The 22215-nt window shown below is 36.6% G+C and overlaps 1 protein-coding gene across 3 annotated transcripts in view; it reads left to right on the top strand.

The window, feature by feature from the left end:
- cab39 (calcium binding protein 39) overlaps positions 1–22215 on the top strand; it is a 70096-nt gene that overhangs the window by 35050 nt on the left and 12831 nt on the right. For all 3 annotated transcript variants that reach the window (XM_008106305.3, XM_062976543.1, XM_062976544.1), the window contains exons 2-4: positions 12174–12332; positions 17980–18144; positions 21677–21795. In XM_008106305.3, the coding sequence (XP_008104512.1) occupies positions 12219–12332; positions 17980–18144; positions 21677–21795 (398 nt within the window). In that variant the 5' untranslated portion in view covers positions 12174–12218. The remainder of the gene's footprint in view (positions 1–12173; positions 12333–17979; positions 18145–21676; positions 21796–22215) is intronic.

The raw sequence follows: 22215 nt of genomic DNA, 5'->3' as shown, positions 1-22215 counted from the left end.
CCCTTCCTGGCTACTTTCCTAAAAGGGTGGAAAGTGTACAGGCAGTTGGGGAAGCATCTATGATGTCTGCTTTTTAGAGTCCATACAGCAGACACTCACCCCCCCCCCCCCAAAAAAATCAGGGTTCTTTGAAGAAGAGCTCTACAGACACTGGAAATATGAGCTGCTGAACTTGCTGACCAAAAGGTCGACGGTTTGAATCCGGGGAACTGGGTGAACTCCTGCTGTTAGTCCCAGCTTCTGCGAACCAAGCAGTGCGAAAACATGCAAATGTGAGTCGATCAATAGGTAATGCTTCTGCGGGAAGGTAGTGGCGCGACATGCAGTCATGTCGGCCACATGACCTTGGAGACATCTACGGACAACACGGGCTCTTCGGCTTAGAAATGGAGATGAGCACCACACCCCAGAGTCGGACTTAATGTCAAGGGGAAATCTTTACCTTTACCAGTAAATAGAATACAAGTATTCCAAAAGAAAAATTAAAAATCAACTATCCAGAAACTTCTGCTCTCAAGCATTTTGCATTACCTAACCTCTTAAAAGTAGCAGTGAGTTTAGTTCTAGACAACTGCTATTATATTTAACATGTCAAGCAGTGGCTAGCCATCTGCAATCATTGCAGAAAAGCCATGCCTAACAGTTGAGGGTGATGAAGATGGGCTAGTGGATAAAAATATAACATTGTTTAAATTCTACCAGCACAAAAGAAACAGCTGCACAAACCTTGTGTCTGACTAATCTATGCTAAGCATTAAAGTTAGTGGTTGAACACTTTTTAAATTTCCAGTGTCTCAGCACTTGTTTACCTTTGCATTTCTATCTGCTGACATAGCATAAAAGTTGCTGTCTAAATGGGTGATCAAGTGAAGGGGAATGAATGTAGAAAAGACCAAGCTTTATTGCTGTTAGAATAACTCTAAAACTCTGTGCCATGATGACTATATGGGCTCCTTTTTAGTTTCTGGCTATATTATTAGCTATACCATTTCTGTATCCCTGATTTAATTTAGTAGTACTGACTTAATATTTAACTAAAGATTGAAAAAGAACTTTTTTATTTTGTTTTAAAATCTGTATTGTGTGTATGCAAGAGTGCTAAAATCTTGGATGGACCACTTTTATTATGTAGTAAACATAAATGTGCAGTGTTTATTTAACGGTAGTTACAAGTCTCCCACAAACAGAATTTTGGGAGTGGCTCTCAAGAAGGTAGATGGCAAGCATGGAATTATTTTGTCAATGATGAGCTTTCATCTCTGTCAAAATTACTTAGTTTAGAATCGTAAGCTATAATTATATGTGTTGAGCTAGTTTGTTGTGGGAAACCACAATATTTTGAGTGATTAGTAGTGACATCTTGTCCAGTTCTATAAAACTGCCATTACCTAAGGACTCAGATTTTCTCTTGGTAAATTGATGTTCACTTACACACATTTTTTTTCTTTTTAATGGCCTTTTCCTTTGTGTCTGTGATCTGTTGTATGTGTTCACACTGAATCTTTCTTATTTGATAGTTCTGAGTCAGTTTAATTTAATGGATGTGTTAATTTGTTGAGCTGGGACATAGGATAAAGAAATAACTAAGGATTGTTGCGATTGCTAAACTGAAAATTTAGTAAGCTTAAAAAAGTTGTAGTTTGGTCAGTGCTTTTTCCCCTTACAGATATTTTATCATGCCTTGCAGTAAAGCTATACTGATGAAGCTGTATGCTTTTTTATTATGTCCAAACTACACTGATATATTCCACAAATTAAAGAAGATCTTTGGAGGAGAACAGTTATATATGGTATATGTTTACTTTCTTTTACAATACTACACATAAATAGTCCTAAGACTCTACTGGTTTTTTCAGTCTTTTAAAGCACAACTAAAACTCATTGTGTAATAATATACACCAGAAAATGCATTTTTATCATCAATATGTTTTGTAGCTTATTTACTCATCTTGTCTAGCAATGTGCCATACAGGATTTGGCAGCCTGTGTTCTCCATATATTTTGGAGTATAAATGCCAACTCCCGTCAGCACAGCCAATGAACGTTGTAGTTTAAAACAACTAGATGGTGCCATATTATTTTTTTTTAATTTTAATTTTTTAAAATTTTATTGAAAAACATATAACATAAGTGATAAACACACATACATACCACTGTGCGAAAAGTATAGAGCAATAACATAAGAATATATATATATATATATATATATGTATGTATCTAAAGAAAAAATAAAGAGAAAAAAACCATGAAAAAGGTAAAGAGTGAGGAGAAAAAAATAAAGAATAAAAGAAAATGAAATCTAAAAAAATCAAGGCCTAAATTATCCCTACGGACTTAACATCTATACATAAACAATACAATCACACTAAAATTGACTTCCTTCTATTGTGTGGAACTTTAAAAACTATTCTTTTTATGCACAATGCACCTTTGTTTCCCTTATCTGCTTATTTCTCTTTATTACTTAATCTGGGACGATCCTTTGTTCGTTCATTCTTCTCTGACCCATTTTCATATTATCTTGCATTTTTCGTTTTTTAGATAGTTTTAATTAATTCCCAATTTGTTTGTTTTCTTGATTTTCCTTGAGTGCCATATTATTGACCTCGGGTAGTCATGCCGTAATCTAAAATATCATTTTGAAATTGTATCCTTGGAGGTAATTTGGAATATCTATATTAAGTAACTTTGTGGCTTGCAGTGTCCAGGTAAATCAACTCCAGTGTAGCAATACACCACTTTTCTTCTTAAATGTCAGTACACACCCTAAACTAATAGTGATAATGATGATTGTTTGCATTTAGTTTATCGTGAGTTTTTAATGGTGTACAAAGTACACTGATAACATACTTAATTACAATTGAGAAAATAGATACAAAGATATTTGAATTGGAAACTCGTTTTGTAATATCTAAATAGCAAAAGTACAGAAATTGCTCTTTGAGTAGCACTGCAGATCTGCTCTTCCTTCACTTCATAATGACCCAGAGTTCTGTTTTCCGTCAGTTTCTGCTTCAGTTGCTTATTTTTGTGCCATTCCCATTGGTATTGAATTTTCTGTAATTTTACCTACTTCCCCAACAAATTCAGAACATCTGTTATCTAACACCACCCAGTCTCTTGTGGATACATTGAGATGCTCAAAAGGAAGTAACAAAGATATGTGAATTTACTGGATGAAGTAAAATATGACACGTGAATCCAAAGTTTGTTCACCTCAATCAGCAGCTTATTCGTTTTATAGATACATTGTCTCAGTATCAGAGTCAACTTAGGTAGGTTGTAGTATATTTTGGAGAGATAAGGATTTTGTTTGCCCATTCACCATTCCCCATTCATTTCAGTTTTATTCACTGAATAGGTAGCAAAGCTGGTGCGAGCCTTCTTAAGAAAGTAGGAAAATAATGAGATATCTTGAAGATGGGACCCAGGTCTAAACATGAGTTCATAGATGCTTCATATATACCTTATACAGATAGCCTGAAGGTAACTTTATACAATATTCTTAATACTTTTGCCCATAAAACAAAATTTGTTTACATTGAACCATCAGAAAGCAAAGGTCTCACTGTCTCAGCCATCCATTTTGGATTTCAGAATTCTCATAAGGGATGCTTAACTGGATACGGGTATATGTTTATTAAATGGAAGTACTACTGTGTTTAACAGGATTTACTCTCAGTGAAGCTTTAGTTCTTGTATACAGAAAATTTTCCATCCCTTTTCCTAACCCAATTCCTTTTGGAATAGCAGAGTCCCCTGGGCTTCTGAAGAATCTTTTTTTCAGGGGAACAATGGGTTGCTGGCAGAAGAAGGAAATGGCAAACTTTCTTAAACTAACATAGCTTAACATCTAAGCCCTTCTATTTAAGTCTTTGATAGAAGACTGGTTTTTCCATGTATCAGAAGGTATTGGTGGTTACGCTTACTAATATTGCACAGCTAAGCTTATAAACACTGCCAGAATGATAGTGATCCACTTATAAATAATGAAGATACAAGTGATATATTGTATACAAATAGGCATACGTTAGTGTCTGAGGTCTTGGTGAAACTAAGCAGGCCTGGACCATCTAGTAACTCATGAGTGCTATCATGACTTCTGTCATCGATGAAATGCAGATTTAAAGCCTACTAAATATGTATTAAGTATATGCTTGGTGTGGAGAAGAGAAAAGGAGTAGGATGTAATAAAAATAAGAGATAAGTAAATTTTCAAAATGACTAGTCACTGACAGCTCACCTTAAGTCATATTTAAGAAAAAATATAATGTTCAAGAGATATTGTTTCCCAGTGTGACCTTTAACAGAAAAAATAATCCATGGTAAAGATTTGATGCTCAAATAATAACATTTTAATCCCCTTCCTTTAGTGGGTTCGTGACCTGCATACTAAATTATTTCAGAAATACACATGCTTCTCCTGGATAACAGCGATGGTTTATGTGAACAGCCCCTTGGGCAGAAATAAGATTATGTGAAGGGAATACTTAAATAAGAAAAGAGGCACAAGAAGTCATTTCAAGTTGGTTTACTAAATCAGGGATTTAGATGACAAACAAGAATCCTGATCCAGGCGGTATTCCATTCCCCTGTGATGTGGTTGAGGAATGTTCATCTTGATATAATTTGAAGCAATTCTGAAGCTTCATCCTAAGATTTTTTTAACAGAAAGAAGAAAGGAAAATGGTTCCTTCTTTCCTGCACTTTATTACAAGATATGTAAGATATAGTATGTATGTACAATATGATACATTCTATGCTTAATACACGGGGAATGGCTACCTCAATTTTTGTGATGTCATTATAAATACATGTAAAGACTTGAGTCCTTTGAAAATTCTACAGAGAAAGAGAGGATGAATTAGATGAAGGAAATTCATCGAAATACAAGTCCTTTAATGGTGAAATAGAACTTGTGCTTGGTGAAGGAGAACAGTTGCCCTTTGAAAGTTCACTACTTGGCTTCTAACCAGAAACAAGAAGGGGTGGGGAATATGTGCCCCTCTTGATGTTCTTGGCCTATGAGACCCATCCATCTTCAACATTTGCTATGCTGACTAGAGCTGTTCAATGTTATTGTCAAAAAACATCCGAAGGGCTGCAGCCACCTCAATACTTAGGGTTGGCAATTACGGCTATTGAAATATACTTTTCATTAGCCAGTAGTAGATTGTGGAAATTGCAGCTCAAAACCATGTATGGGTTTTTATTTCTATTCTCGAATAGAAATTTGAGATCACATGAGACCATATATAGGCAGTCTCCAAGTTATGAACAAAATATGTATATATTAGCTTTGGATAGCACAGAGAATGGTTAACACACCTGTGGTTCTAGTTTTGCTCTCTTTCACTTCACTTTCTGTTCCTGTGAGAGTTGGATTTTGAAAAAATTGGCTTGTTGTGGAAACAAGGATTGGTGATAAAGCTTCAATGGAGACACATTTTCCTAATGATAACTTTTTCAAGAGTTAATTTCCCTTCCTAGGGGTAGATATCTCTCACTTACTGTTCTGTCAACCCCATTCTTAACTATGAGTGTTTTGTAAGTCAGATGTTTGTAACTCGGGGACTTCCTGTATGTTAGCTGTCAGCAGCCATTGATTTAAAACTTTTTATTCATTTCTTTATTTTGTTACATGCCCCGCCATCTCTCCATCATTGAGGGACTCAATGCGGCCAACAGTCGGCAACAATTCGATGCCATTTAACATAAAAAAAAATCAATAAGCTTCTTGATTACTAATCCAGTGGTAAATTACTATGTAAGGAAAGATCCCATATGCCACTGAGCAAAAAAGGCACAGGCAAGGTGAATATGAGAGATTGGGAATTTGAAAGGGAAGCTTTTAATTGCCAAAGAAAGGTATTACTTCAGGAATACTTAGAAATTACAAAGTTGCAAAACAATCTCAATCATATCCAGCCAGAGGTTGAGAGAATGATAATTTCCCTGGCGTGACACAACTACAGCTGCTCCTGTGGATCTGAGAAGTTCTTGAGAGCCTAGGCATAGTCTGCTCAGTCTAGGAACATCTAGGAACAGGTGAGACACAGGACCCTCCAGGGATTTGTCCTCTCACCAGCCTCATGGTTCTTTGAGGTTTATATAACTTCTGAAGAATCTGGAAGAGTTGCCCACTGATCACTCTCATTGGGTGATAGATCTCCAACTCCTACATGACTCTGACACCCCCCCCCCCCAATTAAAAGTTTGCTGAAACGTGCTGTTGGACTGCTTTTCATGTTTGTGGTATGGGAACCTTTCCATATTCTTTCCATGTTATTTCTGTCCGAATGAAATGCTAAATGTCCTGGTAAAGAGATAATACCAAGGAATGTGTCTGTTTTCCGTTCATTGGATCCATTTATTAGTTAACATTCTTTGAAAAGTGATAAGTGGTCTGTCTCCTGGGTATTGGACTAGATAGTCCTTGTGGCCCCTTTCAGCTCTGTGATTCTATAGTCCATCAGATGAATGCCATAAAAGTCAGGCTATCAGGGTATGTTTTGACCTTTCTTTGGTGCTTGAGTGTCTTTTGTCTTTAAATGTTTTACAGTAGAGTCTCACTTATCCAACATAAACGGGCTGGCAGAACGTTGGATAGGCGAATATGTTGGATAACAAGGAGAGATTAAGGAAAGCCTATTAAACACCAAATGAGGTTATGATTTTACTAATTTAGCACCAAAAACATCATGTTATACAACAAATTTGACAGAAAAAGTAGTTCAATGCGCAGTAATGCTACGTAGTAATTACTGTATTTACGAATTTAGCACCAAAATATCACAATGTATTGAAAACATTGACTAAAAAAATGCGTTGGATAATCCAGAATGTTGGATAAGCGAGTGTTGGATAAGCGAGACTCTACTGTATATTGATTGTAACTGTTTAAATTCACTTTATAAACATACACTTATTAGTTCATTATATGTCTATGGCTTTAAAATGAATAACATTTTGTGATTATGTCGAGTTACTTTTTGCACAAGTGTGTGCACATTTAAATATTTATTTGTACATTGGATCAATCATTGCTTCTGCTCATTTGTCTGATATTTGTCTCGAGTTCAATTTTTATGTGTTGCGTTGTGGGCACTGGTTGCACGACAGCTTTTGTTCATTCAATTACAACAGCCTAGAAAAAGACTTTCTGAGTTTGTACCTCATGGTAGAACACCATTCTCCTCAGCCTGGCTCCCATGTAGAGAGCCCTGGTCATACAAATGACACTGTCCGTATCAAAACCACAGAGTAACATCTCTGTGCACTTCCAGACTTGACCGTGCTTTATCCTTATTTGTTTTGGTATTTATCTGCACCATAACAAAATAGTTTTTTCTGGGTGGTTCATGATTGCAGCAGTAAATACAATATAGATCTCTAAATTGTAAAAACCATTAAAATTGTTAAATACATTAAATGCTTACATAAATTTTCATGCAAACTACTGACTTTATTTACCAGAGCTCGAATAATACAGCCCACATAATCTCCATACAAGTAAGGTGATAGCTAACATATAAGCTGAAACTGATAAAAGGTTCTTCGGGGTACAGAGATTAATTCAGCCACTAATGATAATGATGGAAGAATAAACATTCCTATACTGTACCCTGACCCTCTAAAAGAAAGTTTAAAGTCAAACCAATTTTGATCATCCTACATTTGTGTCTTTCCATCAGGGATACTTGCCATTTTTAGAGATTTCCCAGTAGCCACTGGGCTTGGGAACCAACTGTTATTTTCTACAAACCAAAGTCCATCATTTACTCTCCAGGGTAAAAATTGTACTTTGTGATGGTGAGTGTTTTTATGGATAGTGAATTCTTATTTCACCAGATCTGAGCTACTATGCTCAGTAATAAAAAAACACACACATATTGGTACTCATGAATAGAATCATGTTATCCTTAAACTGTTTTATGTTTGGCATGGAAAAGATAGAGGCTGTTCCTAACCCAAGCCCTTACTACCTTCTCTTCTCTTGAGTAGTAATATACACAAGCACACACTTTCAGATTTTCTTATAGCTTTTTCATTCCTTGAATCCTGTACTATGAATGTAGTGCAATGGGACTGAAATCATATTATGCTTCCATTTCATTTATTAAAGTTAACAAAATTGAATTGCAGAAAGAAGGATCAATGTTTGTGGTTTGAATTTACATGGATTTCTGAGTCACTTTTTACACAAGTTTGTGTATACTATAGACTGCCTAAAGTCCCAAAAAAGTATACTACTCTTCATTACTGGAAGTGATTTTTTTTTATTGGAGAACTGATAATTGCTGAAGGGAAAGGATGTTTTTACTGTATTGTTTCTTAAGTGGATGTGCTCAAGGAGACATTACAAGCCATGCTTAAGAGCTGTTGCAAAAGGAACATGCCTCCTAGCTCTTAAGTGTGGTAGATGTATATCCTTAGAAGCTGAAAAGAAGAAATTGATCTCTAAAAAATTGTCACAGTTTTGTGTGTATTTGTCAGAGTATCTGTGGTATAAACTCATATGTTGGTTTTTAAACCAACAGTTTGTTACATTAGACTCTAATATTTTCAGCATTAGGTTTGTGACATCCTTGCATTATGGTAAATAGAGAAGCACATGTCTGCACATGGTGATGTTTTGATAAATTTGATTTCTTCCTGTTAGTTAGTCTTAAAGATTTGGGAGCTAAGTTTGACAAAATATCACTTTGGTGTGATTTGTTTTGGTGTTTTCCATGAAATAGCAAATTGATCCTGATGCTGTGCTATCCTATTCTTCCTGTCAGATTGATTTGGGGATTGTATTCTTTCCCAACCTCAAATGTTGCCATAATTCACTCTGTACATCATGACTTGGTACTTTTCACCTTCTCCAGAAAGAGTAATAGGTATCTTCTAAATATGTATTACTTTCCCTCCCTTTCAGTATTCCATTCTGCATACATAGAAATAAGCAGACATTTGGGACATAAGTCTATTCAGTCGCTTAATTGTCACTCAGAAAACATTCATACACATATCCCAATATAGTGCACATAGTGCTGTGTAATATGCGTATTATATGCATAATACCAATTGACAGCTGTTTTGGAAAAGAGGCATTTCTCCAGCTTTAAAAAAAATGTTGTTTTAATTAGGATTTGGAATTGCTTACTATTCTGAGAGGCAAGAGAACCAGTCCTTAAACTTATTATAATCTCTTCTTTAGCTGTCTTTGTTGCATGTGCTTCTTATATGTACGGTTATATGCAGTAGCCTTAATGTTATATATGGAATGATTCCCTTCCTGGTTTTGTCTGCTATAGGAAGCTATCCACTACAGGCATATGCAAGATAATTTGAGTGGATAAATATATTTTCATTTGGATTATAAATTGTGTTCAGTGGCTGCAGCTTATTTATGAATTTTGATTTGAATAGGTGTGGGCATTCGGTGATAGAATGGTAGTGCCACCCATGACACATGACACTGCTATTAGGACAGAAATTATACAGTAGAGTCTCACTTATCCAACATAAATGGGCTGGCAGAACGTTGGATAAGCGAATATGTTGGATAATAAGGAGGCATTAAGGAAAAGCCTATTAAACATCAAATTAGTTTATGATTTTACAAATTAAGCACCAAAACATCATGTTATACAACAAATTTGACAGAAAAAGTAGTTCAATATGCAGTAATGCTATGTAGTAATTACTGTATTTATGAATTTAGCACCAAAATATCACGATATATTGAAAACATTGACTACAAAAATGCGTTGGATAATCGAGAACGTTGGATAAGCGAGTGTTGGATAAGTGAGATTCTACTGTAATACGTACAGGTTGAGATTTTACGGTTGAGAATTAAATATTCTTGATTTTTGTAGACCGGGCTGGAGAAACAAAACATAGTCCCAAATCTGTGTCTTACTTGTAGGCGGTGGCCCATATCTAGAGAATCCCAGCATCAGTTTGTTGAGCTGAAGAGTGTTGCACTTGTTTTTCTTGAACATCAACATCCTATATCAAAACAAACTGCTTCAGAGACTGCAGTGCCTTTGAGAAACAGTTGACGATATAATCATCTGGTAGGCTGTTGTTCAAAGAAGGTCTTTACAATATCCAAGCTAATGTGTAAGCTTCTTGCATGAACCTGTGAGCTGTTGGATTCTTGGCCAATATTAGAGAGTAAGTATAAAAGGTTTCCCTCCCTCCCAATTTGTCTTTGTGGTTGGTTTGTTTTCTTTTGAATTCACATCCAACTTTAAAGGAATCTGTAAATTACAGACATGTATTTTGTACTTCTGAAAGAGCAACATGTATATTGTCCCAAAGCTAGAGCTGTACGTTCCAAAAATGCTAGGGATGTTCATTGCGTTGCAAGGTGTGATGTGCACATTCCCTTGCTGCAAGTAACAACACGTAGTGGGGAGCTGAGTGATCCTCCCCCATTTTCCACAACATGTTATAGTATTGTGTTAATGTGTTGTCGAAGGCTTTCATGGCCGCGATCACAGGGTTGTTGTGTCTCTTCCGGGCTGTATGGCCATGTTCCAGAAATATTGTGTTAGTTTTTAAAGCACTGTAAGACTTTATTTTATGCACCTCTCTTTTGCCTCATGTTGAAATGTGGGAGCAAATATTCAAAGTGGTGGAAGTAAAAGCTCAATCAGTCGACATTTTAATATAAAAAAGCTGGGTAAAGATAATTTTTGAGACTTCCATAAATATAATGGCTCTACCTGTGACTCTGCTGTCTCATTTGTGCCCATTTATTGTATTTACAAATTAGCATTTCAAAACATTCAGTGGGTAAATCATGGATATACTGAGGCTTGAAATTGGGAATTCATAAAGTGCAGATAATTCTGCCAAGTTTCTTCATTGTCCTCTTTGTTTTACTGAAGATCTTTGTTTATTTGTAAACTGGGCAATAGCGATTTGCTTCCTGACCCAGACTGTGGGCTATTTTCATTTGTGTCAGGTGGGGACAGCCATTCTTTGTAATGACACTGTGACCTCTGCTCTGTCAGCTTCAACCATCCTTTTGTTTGCTGCAGGAGTAACAGCCCATCAGCATTTTTGAAGAGCAGGCTTTTCTGTTCCTTTATATCCCATCGAGAATTCTAGAGGTCCAGTCATTAAGTAGTCTAAGGGAATGTGCTATTTATTAATTAGGACAGACACATTTAACAGTGGGACAGCTAAAGCATTTTTTTAATTATCCTTGATGTACTGAAATAAGCAGACTGTGCACATTGCCTTGAGGTTTTGAATACTTTACATGTTTGAGATGCCTGTGATGTAAATTTCAGGCAGTTGAGATACAGGTGTCTTTTGTGACTCAGATTAGTTTTTTTGTCCAAAATAGTAATAAAAGTAGCCCCCTTTTTAAAAAGACATAGTATATTAATAATAAAAGTGTTGGAATATGATTTCATGTAAATGAACTGATCCTATCCTTGTGGAGCACTCTTATGCATTGAAATCCCACATGAATACAATATTCCATATTTCCTTTAGTGATGGGACCAAGGGAAAAGCAAATGTTTCTTTCAAAGGCTTAAAGTCTTTTTCTGGAATGAAGACCACTTATAATCAGTGTAATTACATTATGTGAACTTAATGAACCTACATTTAGTAGTTTTCATTGTGATAACATCTAATTAATTGATGTTTAAAAGCAATGCAATGCTGGAGGACTCTTCCACCTTGTGTGACTGTGGAGCTGAACAAACAATTCCTCATATGTATGCTTGCCCACAATGCCCTGCCTCATGCACGGAGGAGGAGTTGTTTAAAGCTACGGACAATGCGATTGCTGTTGCCCGCTTTTGGTCCAAAACTGTTTGTGATTCCTGTATTTTATCACTTTTAAACTTATTTATTATGCAATGCTTTTGACACGAAATAAATAAATAAATTGATATAGGCAGCATAAGACATTCATTCTTTTTCCATATAATGCAGAATTTATCTCTTTCACCAAATTCTGGGTATAATTGCAAAATTTCATGCTGAAAAAATAGACATTCAAAGTATGACTGCGTATGTGCTATGTCTTTTAGAACTAGAAATGTTTGTTTTTTTCCCCCTGAAAAATTGAGTTAAATTAAAATGTCTATTATTTGCTCAACAATTCTGAACTGTATCTTATTATTCCTAACATACTTTTTAAAACATTTGTGCAGGTGAAGGAGGAATTCTAGAAGAAAAGACACAAGCAGCTTACAACCATGCCATTTCCCTTTGGCAAATCACACAAGTCTCCTGCAGACATAGTGAAGAATCTGAAGGAGAGTATGGCGGTACTAGAAAAACAAGATATTTCTGATAAGAAGGTAGAAAAGGTATATATTTTTTAATTTTGTTATTTGGGTGTTGCTCTTGATGTGAAGGGGAAGTGCAGGGTTGCTTAATTGTTTTATATGTACATATGTCTCCTTTCCTCTTTTAAGAGTAAAATTTCTGTCTACTCACAGCATATCTGCTTGTTGACCTTGGCAACTAAGTGATTACAATCTCATGCTGATGTTCTTCCCAACCCACACTTACTTGCTATCAGCACTATCTTCACAATTTCTACAGTGCTGTTTTCCATTTGGGACTTTTATAAATACATTAAAACCTGCTCTTCTGTAAAACCTTTCCTTAGCCTTATGTATGTTGATTGTTGCCTGATTCTCCTATTTCTCAGAATTCTTCCCCTTAGTCAATGAATGGAATTTGCTCACCATTTTGAGATGCGAGTTCAAGTGTCTTTTCAGCTTTGGATAGCACTGTTTTCTCTAGCCATTTGTTCAGAGAAGCATTTCTTTCAGCTTGGGGTTCTAGGGCTTGTATTTATTAAAAATAGTTCTCTTAAGCTAAATATAGTACACTGTATTCTGCTTAAAGCTTAAATGCATCAAACTGTGTAGAAAATGATTCAAGGAACTACTTTGGAACACAGTCTTACAAGGTGGTTTGTGAATTGTCATGCTCAGCCACTAATTCCCAGGAATTGTACTATTCATATAGCCTGAGCCCTTAAAATTTCCCACCAAATATTCAGCCTGTATTAAATTTTCAGTATCATCACTACCACTTGCTGCCCTTAAAAAGAGGCTGCATATATTTTTGAAACAGCTGCACATATTTTAAATATGCCCATGTTGGATTGCTGAACTAGAGAAAGTGTGAGTTAAAGTCAGCTTCAAAACACAGCAGTTTGGGGACAAGGTCATGATATCAGCTAAGTACAGGGTTCAGATGCGAACAAAACATTTTTAAAATTGAGACCAATGTTTGTTTCCTGAAGTATGGTTTTATAAATGCACTGGGATCATTGAAAGGGAATAGTAGAGTACTAGAAACCCTGGACAGCTTTGGACTTGGCACTTTGGGGGATGAAGTTTGAAATATCCAACAGGATTAATGCAATCAGGACTACAAACCCATGAATTCAACCACCCAGGACCTGTTAATATGTTCTTTTAAAAATACAAAAGTCAATTTTTTTAATTATGCCATTTTGTATAAGGTATGCCATTTACTACGCCCTTGTATATATAATGGGACTTCAGCATCTATAGATTTTGATACCAAGGACCCACCTTGTTTCCTATTCAGTTATCATCATCATGCCTTTTTTTCAGACTTTGAGACCGAAAGTGTTTCACAACTTTAAAAGCAATACAATTAAAAACATACAGAAGGTTAATATTAAAATACAACTAAATTTGTTACAACAATTCAGTTAAATTAAAATAAGTATATAAAAAGCTGTTTCATTACAACAATGCATATATTACCACCCCCAGCTTGTTCTTTAAAAGCTTTCTGTTTTTAAAGCCTGCCTGGATGAAAGGATGTTAGGATGTTAGCCTGCTGCCAGAAGGACAGCAGAGAGGGGACCATTCTGGTCTCTGGGAAGGGAGTACAGAGGGAGCCACTGAGAAGGCCTTCTCTTGTGTCCTCACCAACTGGCTTGTGATGGTGGTGAGACTGAGAGAAGGGAATGTAGGAGCTGTTTGAAAAGGAGTACCACAGGAAGTTTGAGGCCCAGAGAGATGCATTCAGTGAAAGGGGTTTCTTCCTTTGAAATTGTTTTCAGTTCCCCTCCAAAAGGTGGGATTTAAGGTGACAAAAATTAGAATAGCATTTAACAGAGAAGGCCATTGCCATCATAATAGCTTTCTAAACTTATTAGTTTTCCCTTCAAAGCATAAGCCAGGCTCACTACTGAGGGCAAAGTTTGTTGCTTAATTTGCATCATTTTTAGTAGTGATGACATATCCTAAACAAGTTTGAGTTGTGTTCAGAGTTTCTCCTTCTGGTCCTTTGACTCAGAAACATTTTTAAATTAGTGGAAACACAAAGAAAATAGTCCAAAAATCATTTTTGAATAAAAGAAATAACAAGAGCTACCAAAAAAAAACAGCATTCCAAAGAATTGCAATTCTCTCACTTTGTTTTGCTTGTTTGGAAAGGGTTTAAAATGTGTCCCAGTTGATTAAAGAGGAAAATATTTACACTATGATATGTGTAAAGATAAATTTTCACTTAACCGGTCATTACAATTTGGAAGAGTAACACATTGCCTTCTCTGCACCTCATTGCGGTCTTCCACCCAAATCTGCATTGAATTGTGACTGCAGAAAAAAAATACTGTACATGGAATTAGGTAGCTGGAATTACGTAGTTCCTTGTACCTGAAAAGTAAAATAATAAGACTAAAAACAAACAAACAGGCAAAACCAGCCATGTATTTCATCTTAAATGTTCACCAATAACTGTTTGGCAGTAACCAGGAAATGTTTCAGGTGTACACAAATACTGCAAAACAGGCATTCATGGTGTGTGGGGGGGTGGGGGGAGAGGGAGGGAGGAAACGAACAATATTCCCCTATAGAATGAGGAACTGTCTCTGGGCTCTTGTTTGTTAGAGATGCATTCAATGAAGCATTTGAATGGCGGTTACTATCCTAGTGGCTACTAATTGTTGATCCCAGTTGTGTCTTGGAAAGCTAAATTAAATTGCCTTGGAGTTGAAATCACCTGTTCCTACAACCAGATCTAAAAATCACACATGGAATTACAGATTTAAAAAGAGATGTGTGTAGTGAGTTTTATGTTGCACTCAGTAAGCTATCTCTCATTTCATTTGGATCTCATAATAATAATAATTTCTGGCTACTAAGATGTTAATCATTCTAGTATCCAATCTTGGGAAACAGAAGCACAATCTAAAGTTCTTCCTTATTTACCTGAATAACAGAAGCCCAAATTGGAAAAAGGGGAGGGAACCATAAGAATAATAACTACCTATTTCTATTAAAACTATTACTGAGTTTTCTTTCTTCCTAATTGACAAATATTGCTTCTGCTTTGAAAAGATACTGTTTAATTTATATCTCACCTTTCTTCAAGCATGGGATGTAACGCAGAGTACTAAGTGATGCAGATATAGCACCCTACGTTGCCTGAAGGAAGAGTGACCATTTTAAAAGGTTCTTGCTAAACCGATACTCATTAATTGAACTGTGAATTAAATGTCTGTATAATACATTCTTGTTAAGTGACCCAAGCACTACCTGGAATACTGGGTGCTATTCAGTGGGTGACTTTCACTGGGAGAACAGTGGAATCAGATTGGCAGAGGAAGGCCTGGGATCTAATATTTAACATATTTTCTGTGAATAAACCTGCCTGTTGACAAATTATGCAACTGAACTACTGTACATGGAATTATGCTGATCCCTGAACTACTGGCAAGACTGAACAGCTCTTCTGTAAGCCAACAGAGCAATTTTCCATTAACAGGAATAAATAGCCTCACTGCAGTGCCTGTAATGTTACAAGTACTGAACTTTTTGCAATACTGGAGTCTCAAGTCTTTCAGTCTCTTCTGCTCAAGCAACAGGTTCTTTGATAGACCCACAAATATATACAGTGCAAATACATACTGTGTAATTGTACAAGTTACAGCCTATTTTGTTTAATACAAGCATAGCACTCCAGCATCATATATATGATTTAGACTAGGTAAGAAATGTCTTGTAATATGCAATCAAATTAAAAGATTATTACAACTGTGGCTATAAATGAAATGCAGTTACTTGAAATTGCTGTGGCGGGGGAGCTAGTTGTTATTTGAAGATTAGAAAGCAGGAATCCCAAAGGAGATAAGACCATTTTGAGGCCCTGTTTCAGAATGTTTATGTATACTGATTGGGGTGTTCTTTTAAGCAGCCTGTTTTCTTTACTAAATCTAGTATTGGCCGTGGTCTTTTACAGCTGTTCTTCATGTTGTACAAAATGATATTTTGAATATCAGATTATTAGTCCTATAATCGCAAACATTTTTGGTTACAAATTGGTTAAGGGAGTGCTACGTCTTTTAAAAGGAAGTTAGTACTTCCTCTTTCTGTTTGTTATTGTTCTCTGTTATGGTTATCAAAACCTTGATTGGCCAGATAAACTGCTGCTGAGCAGAGAGAATGTCAAGTGCTCAGAAAGCATTTTTTTGGAATTCTAAGTCAACTTGTTCATATTTGTGGAGAGATAGCAATCTTCCATGCCTAAAAAGAGTGAGGTTTTGTGCATATGTTTATGTGTGTGTGAGGGGGTATCTGATGTTAGTACAGTAAAGTACAGTACAACTCCTGTATTCACAGGAAATACTTTCCCAGCTGTATTGCAGTTATATGAAACTAAATACGATGAAACAGCATTTGCTAGGTCCTCCAATATAACTCTGCGGCAACCTGTGGTATACCATTGAATCAATAGAAAGATCTAGCAAATTCTTGGACTATTTTTCACAGGTGCAAACAACGAATATGGGTTCCATAGTTACAGGGGTCTTACAATATTGTAAGCCACTTTGAATCTTATTGGGGAGAAAAGTGTGGTATAAATCAAATAAACAATGAAAATAACAAAACAGAATTTAGTATTTCATGTCAGATCCATATTGCTTTTATGTGATTGTTACAAATAAGTCTCCCTATGCAGAAAGATAGATGGATTGGTTTGTCTTGTGAGTGGTGAATTTGCCACAAATAACTGAGGAGGGGGTGGCAGATACAAGCTGATGGGACAAGGGGAAAGAGGTATTTGCTCATTACTATCTGACCCTGGTTGCAGATAAGGTGTGGAGTTGACACTTTGTTGAGTAGAAAAGACTGTCGCCTTACGGAATTAGTTGAAAAATTGCTGCTCTCAGGTCCTAATCTTGCATTTTTAAATACTTGCTCTGCATAGAATGGCAAAAATACTTGAATTTGAAGTTCTTGCATCAGTTCAGCCAATGCTGACAGTCTTTTTTTTTTCATCCCATGAGATGGCATTTTATGTCGGTTGTCACAGACATTAACAGGATGCAATAGTAGAATTTTTTTAAAAGAAAAAAAAACAACAACAGTTAGGGTAGATTTTAGCCTGCTTTTTAAATGTATGTTGATCTATTCCCATCTTCTTGGTTTACCTCAGCATTTATTTTTATGCTCCCAATGTGCTGGTCTGTGGTATACTTAATTGCTCTTGGTGCTGTAAATATTTACTTAGTCATAAACCAGGCTTTGCTAGCATTCTGTCTCCTCTTTCTCTCTGACCTTGTACCAGTCTGCATTGTTCTGTCTTTCAACTAAAGTCTGCCATTCTTTGTTCCTCTGTTAGAATGTACGGGTACTCATATGACAATTAGTGCTTTTGCATCCATAATCAATCATGTGGGTTCCCACCCATTAAATCAAAGGTGAAAGAGGACTGTGAATGTTATTGACTCTTCTAGGGACTCCACTTGCATAATCTTCGAGAAAGTGTTACCTCTTTGCGCAAATATTTTTATGTTGATCTATTATCCAGACAGCATTCTGGCTATTGTCTCAGTTCTCAGAGTGATATCTATTGCACAATGCTGCTAAAAATTCAGTGGAAAGTACATGCTAATCAGCATAATGATTGCTAGATTTAGAAATACTTATTTCTGTTTTTTTTTTCCATTTTATTTAGGCTACTGAAGAAGTTTCAAAAAATCTAGTTGCCATGAAAGAAATCTTATATGGCACGAATGAAAAGGAGCCTCAGACAGAAGCTGTGGCCCAGCTAGCTCAGGAACTATACAACAGTGGTCTTCTTAGCACCCTTGTCGCTGATCTACAACTGATTGATTTCGAGGTAAGAAAATATTATCGTGTCCTTAAAGCAGTTCCAGGTAATGTTTCCTAATCTCTGTTAATGGGAAAATACAGATGAAGATATATAATCTTAAGAATTGTAAACACCAAATATGCATCATTTCAAAATTTGCGTCTGTCACAGCCAAGAAATTGAATTGTTTTACATTTTATTAAGTCCCCTTGCAATTTAACATCTTGTACTGGAAAGATGTGTCATCCAAAATCCACAAAGATTGGAATTAAAATTTACTAAGATGTTGATGCATATGTTGGGGTTTTGTATACTTGTGTTAAGTTTTCCCCAACATATTGTTCAATAGGTCTTGCCACCTGAATCCTGTCTATTTGTTTTTCTAGCACTAGTTGCCATTGATTAGATTTTTGTGATCATTCTTAAGCAGTGATTCCCAAAGTGGGTGCTACCACCCCCTGGTGGGCGCTGGAGCAATCCAGGGGGGTGGTGATGGCACCTATTAGGACATGGGGGCGGGGCCTCTTCCCAAGTGCCGGAGACAGGGCTGAGCACCTCAGGCGCCTGTTAGGACACAGGGGATGGAGCTAGAGGAGTGGGCGTGGCTTCTTCCCAAGAGCCCGAGACAGGGCTGAGAATCTATACCTCTCCAGAGGCGCTTGTTGGGACACAGAGGGCAGAGCTAGGGAAGGGGGCGGGGCCTCCTTCCAAGAGCCCGAGACAGGGCTGAGCCTCTATACCTCTCCTGAGAGGCCTTTTAGGACTAAAGGGCGGGGCTAGGGACGGGGCCTCTCCCCAAGAGCCTGAGACAGGGCTGAGCCTCTATATTTCTCCTGAGAGGCCTTTTAGGACTAAAGGTCGGGGCTGGGGCGGGGCCTCTCCCCAAGAGCCCGAGACAGGGCTGAGCCTCTATATCTCTCCTGACAGGCCTTTTAGGACTAAAGGGTGGGGCTAGGGGCGGGGCCTCTTAATGTGAGCAAAATCATTTGTTTAAATTAAATTAAAAGAAAAGCCTTAAAGGTTAGGTAGCTCAAGTATATGCTGGAATGTTTGTGCCTTGAAGGGAATGTGACAAACACATTTGTTGTGCTTTTTGGTGGTCATCAGACTTTTTCTTTTGATGAGGTGGTGTCAACTCTGTAGTTTAGATTCACTGTCACAATGTACTGTATTTTTTATTACTACAATGCTTCAAAAAGTACTCATGAGAAATTTCATAAACATCCTGGTGACCTGAGAAATAGTATTGCTTCAACTCTCTGTGTTTCCCTTTTAAATGGACCTTGGAATGATGGATTTAATTTAGAATGTCAGGTCTCTCTGGTCTTTTTTATACTTGATATCATTATGAATGACATTTCATTTTTCTCTTGGAAGTACATTCCAGAATAGATTAATAAGGAAGTGAACCATTCGTTTTAATTATTAGTGTCTTATGCAGGGTTTTTGGATCAGTTCATCAAACCTTCAGCTCCAACTCCTCGTTTTTCTACTGTCTCAGATTCAGGCTCTGGCTCCTTCATATATGGTACATGTATATTAATTAGAATCACAGAATCATAGACTCAGAGTTGGAAAAGACCACAAGGGCCATCCAGTACAACCCTTGGCCATCAGTCAAAGCACTCTGACAGATGGCCTTCCACCCTCTGCTTAAAAACGTCAAGAGAGTAGACTTCATCACACTTTGAAGCAGTTTTTCCTAATATTCAGATAGAACCTCTTTTCCTGCCGTTTGAATCCATTGCTCCATGTCCTAGCCTTTAGAACAGCAGAAACAAGCTTGCTCCAATTTCAATATGAGATCCTAGCAAATAATGAAACATAGTTGGGTAGTTTTTTACTGCCTGGTCTTGGTCTTGCAAAAGTTTTAGAACTCTCTGGCTTTTGTTTGAATTGTTTTGAATTGGGTGTTTCTACTTCATTGCAGCCCACTGTTGAAAGAAAGGTTTAGTTTAATTTCCTTTTGTAGTGTTAAATGGCTTCAATTTGAAGTGTATATTCAGTCTTCTTCCATGAATGCAGTATATAAATGAGAGGAAAGCCTTTTATCTCTATTGAAAATAAATTACCATGTGTACTGTTTCAGTTACTGTTATGATCTTTCATGGGTTCCTCTGGAAATTATTTGTTAAAACATCTTCTGCTGCTTAGATCAGTTCATATAACTTTTACTCTTCACCTCTCCTAGTACGGTATGTTTATCATCATGACCATAGTTACATCACTCAGAAGTAGTAACTAGTTCATACAAATAATGAATTGTTTATTATTGTGAACTGTCACAAAGTTCATTATGTAACTAACAAGGAAATGCTGTTGCTAGTGGCAAGTCCAGGACAAATAATGGGACTCTGAGAAAAGTTGGCCGAGTTTCTGAATGACGGAGGATTGTTGTGATATGTGGGGTTTGGGTGAGGAATTTTCAGAAACACTGCCGGACTCATTGGTAGAACAAAGAATTTTGGTGCTGCTTAATGGAATTAAAATTTTAAAAACAGCCTGGTCAGCAAAGACTGAGCATGTTGACCTTAGTCAAAAGCTTAGCTCCTTTGGCTGGGTGATACTTTAACTGCTGCCTTGTGAGGAGCAATGCCATTGTTTCAGTATTATTTTGCAAGGTGCTAGTCCCATAGTTTACACTGACTGTGGCAGACTGAGGGCCACATTCCCCAGTGCACGCCTCCACAAAAGAATGATAAAAATATATGTCCCCTCAGGAGTGTGGGATATATTTTCATCACGTTTAAAGGCCCAAGATAATTGTTTTTAAACCACAGGAAGTCCCTTCATGTTTTATCAAAAGGCTCTCTTTGAACTCAAATTGTTCCAGGGGACAAAAAAACATAGTAAAATGCCCCATGCTCTCTGAAGGGCATTACGGGAAAAAATGAATTTATATTCTGGGTGTGACAAAAATGGTTTCTACTATCACTTGTACATCTATGGTTTTGGGTTTGGAAACAGGGAGAAATACTAAACAAACCTGAATCAATAAAGTCCAGCTAATACAGATGTGCCTGCAGTGGACTGGATTGTGTCCAGGTAAAAAGAAAATCAAATAGTTGTTAGTAATTGTCTCATGGAGATGGTAAATGTTGCATTTTGATATAAATAACCATAGAACACAAAGTTTGCATTATAAATAGAAAACAACCCATGGCAAGTCATGGGATAAAATCTTGAACCATAACAAGTTTGTTTTCTTTTAGACATGATTCAATCATGCTGAAAAAGGAGGATTTTCTCAGTAACAGCCAGAAACATTTTTTCATAGCTGCAGAATGAAAGCTTCAGTTACTATTATAGTAATGTTTATCCTAGAAGATAAAATCCTGTAGGCTGAAAGCATATCATTGATTTAATTGTAAGCTTACATAATGTTAAAATGGCTATCACTTTAGCACATGCTTGGAGTTTTCTTGGGAACTGGCAAGTGCAAGGCATTGTACTGAGTTAATTCAGTTTCCTGCTTTAAAGGCATGATGTTACCTGATTCTGATGTTACTCCTTATAGGTGTCCAAATGTTAAAATGCTGTATTACTTGCATTTTGATAGGGTAAAAAAGACGTGGCTCAGATATTCAACAACATTCTGAGAAGACAGATTGGTACAAGAACACCCACAGTTGAATATATCTGCACTCAGCAAAATATACTGTTCATGCTGTTGAAAGGGTATGTATGATATATTGTATAACTAAGGTAGTAACTGCTGTGGTTTCTATATAAGGTTACAGTAGAATCTCACTTATCCAACATAAACGGGCCGGCAGAATGTTGGATAAGCCAATATGTTGGATAATAAGGAGGCATTAAGGAAATGCCTATTAAACATCAAATTAGGTTATGATTTTACAAATTAAGCACCAAAACATCATGTTATACAACAAATTTGACAGAAAAAGTAGTTCAATACGCAGTAATGCTATGTAGTAATTATTGCATTTACGAATTTAGCACCAAAATATCACGATATATTGAAAACATTGACTACAAAAATGCGTTGGATAATCCAGAATGTTGGATAAGCGAGTGTTGGATAAGTGAGACTACTGTAGTTCAGACAGTGGCTGTGTTCTACAAGTGCATCTTGAT

The sequence above is a fragment of the Anolis carolinensis genome, chromosome 3, assembly GCF_035594765.1.
Source record: "Anolis carolinensis isolate JA03-04 chromosome 3, rAnoCar3.1.pri, whole genome shotgun sequence".
Lineage (NCBI taxonomy): Eukaryota > Metazoa > Chordata > Lepidosauria > Squamata > Dactyloidae > Anolis > Anolis carolinensis.
The sequence above is the reverse complement of the archived record's forward strand: the minus strand, read 5'-3'. Positions and strand labels throughout refer to the sequence as shown.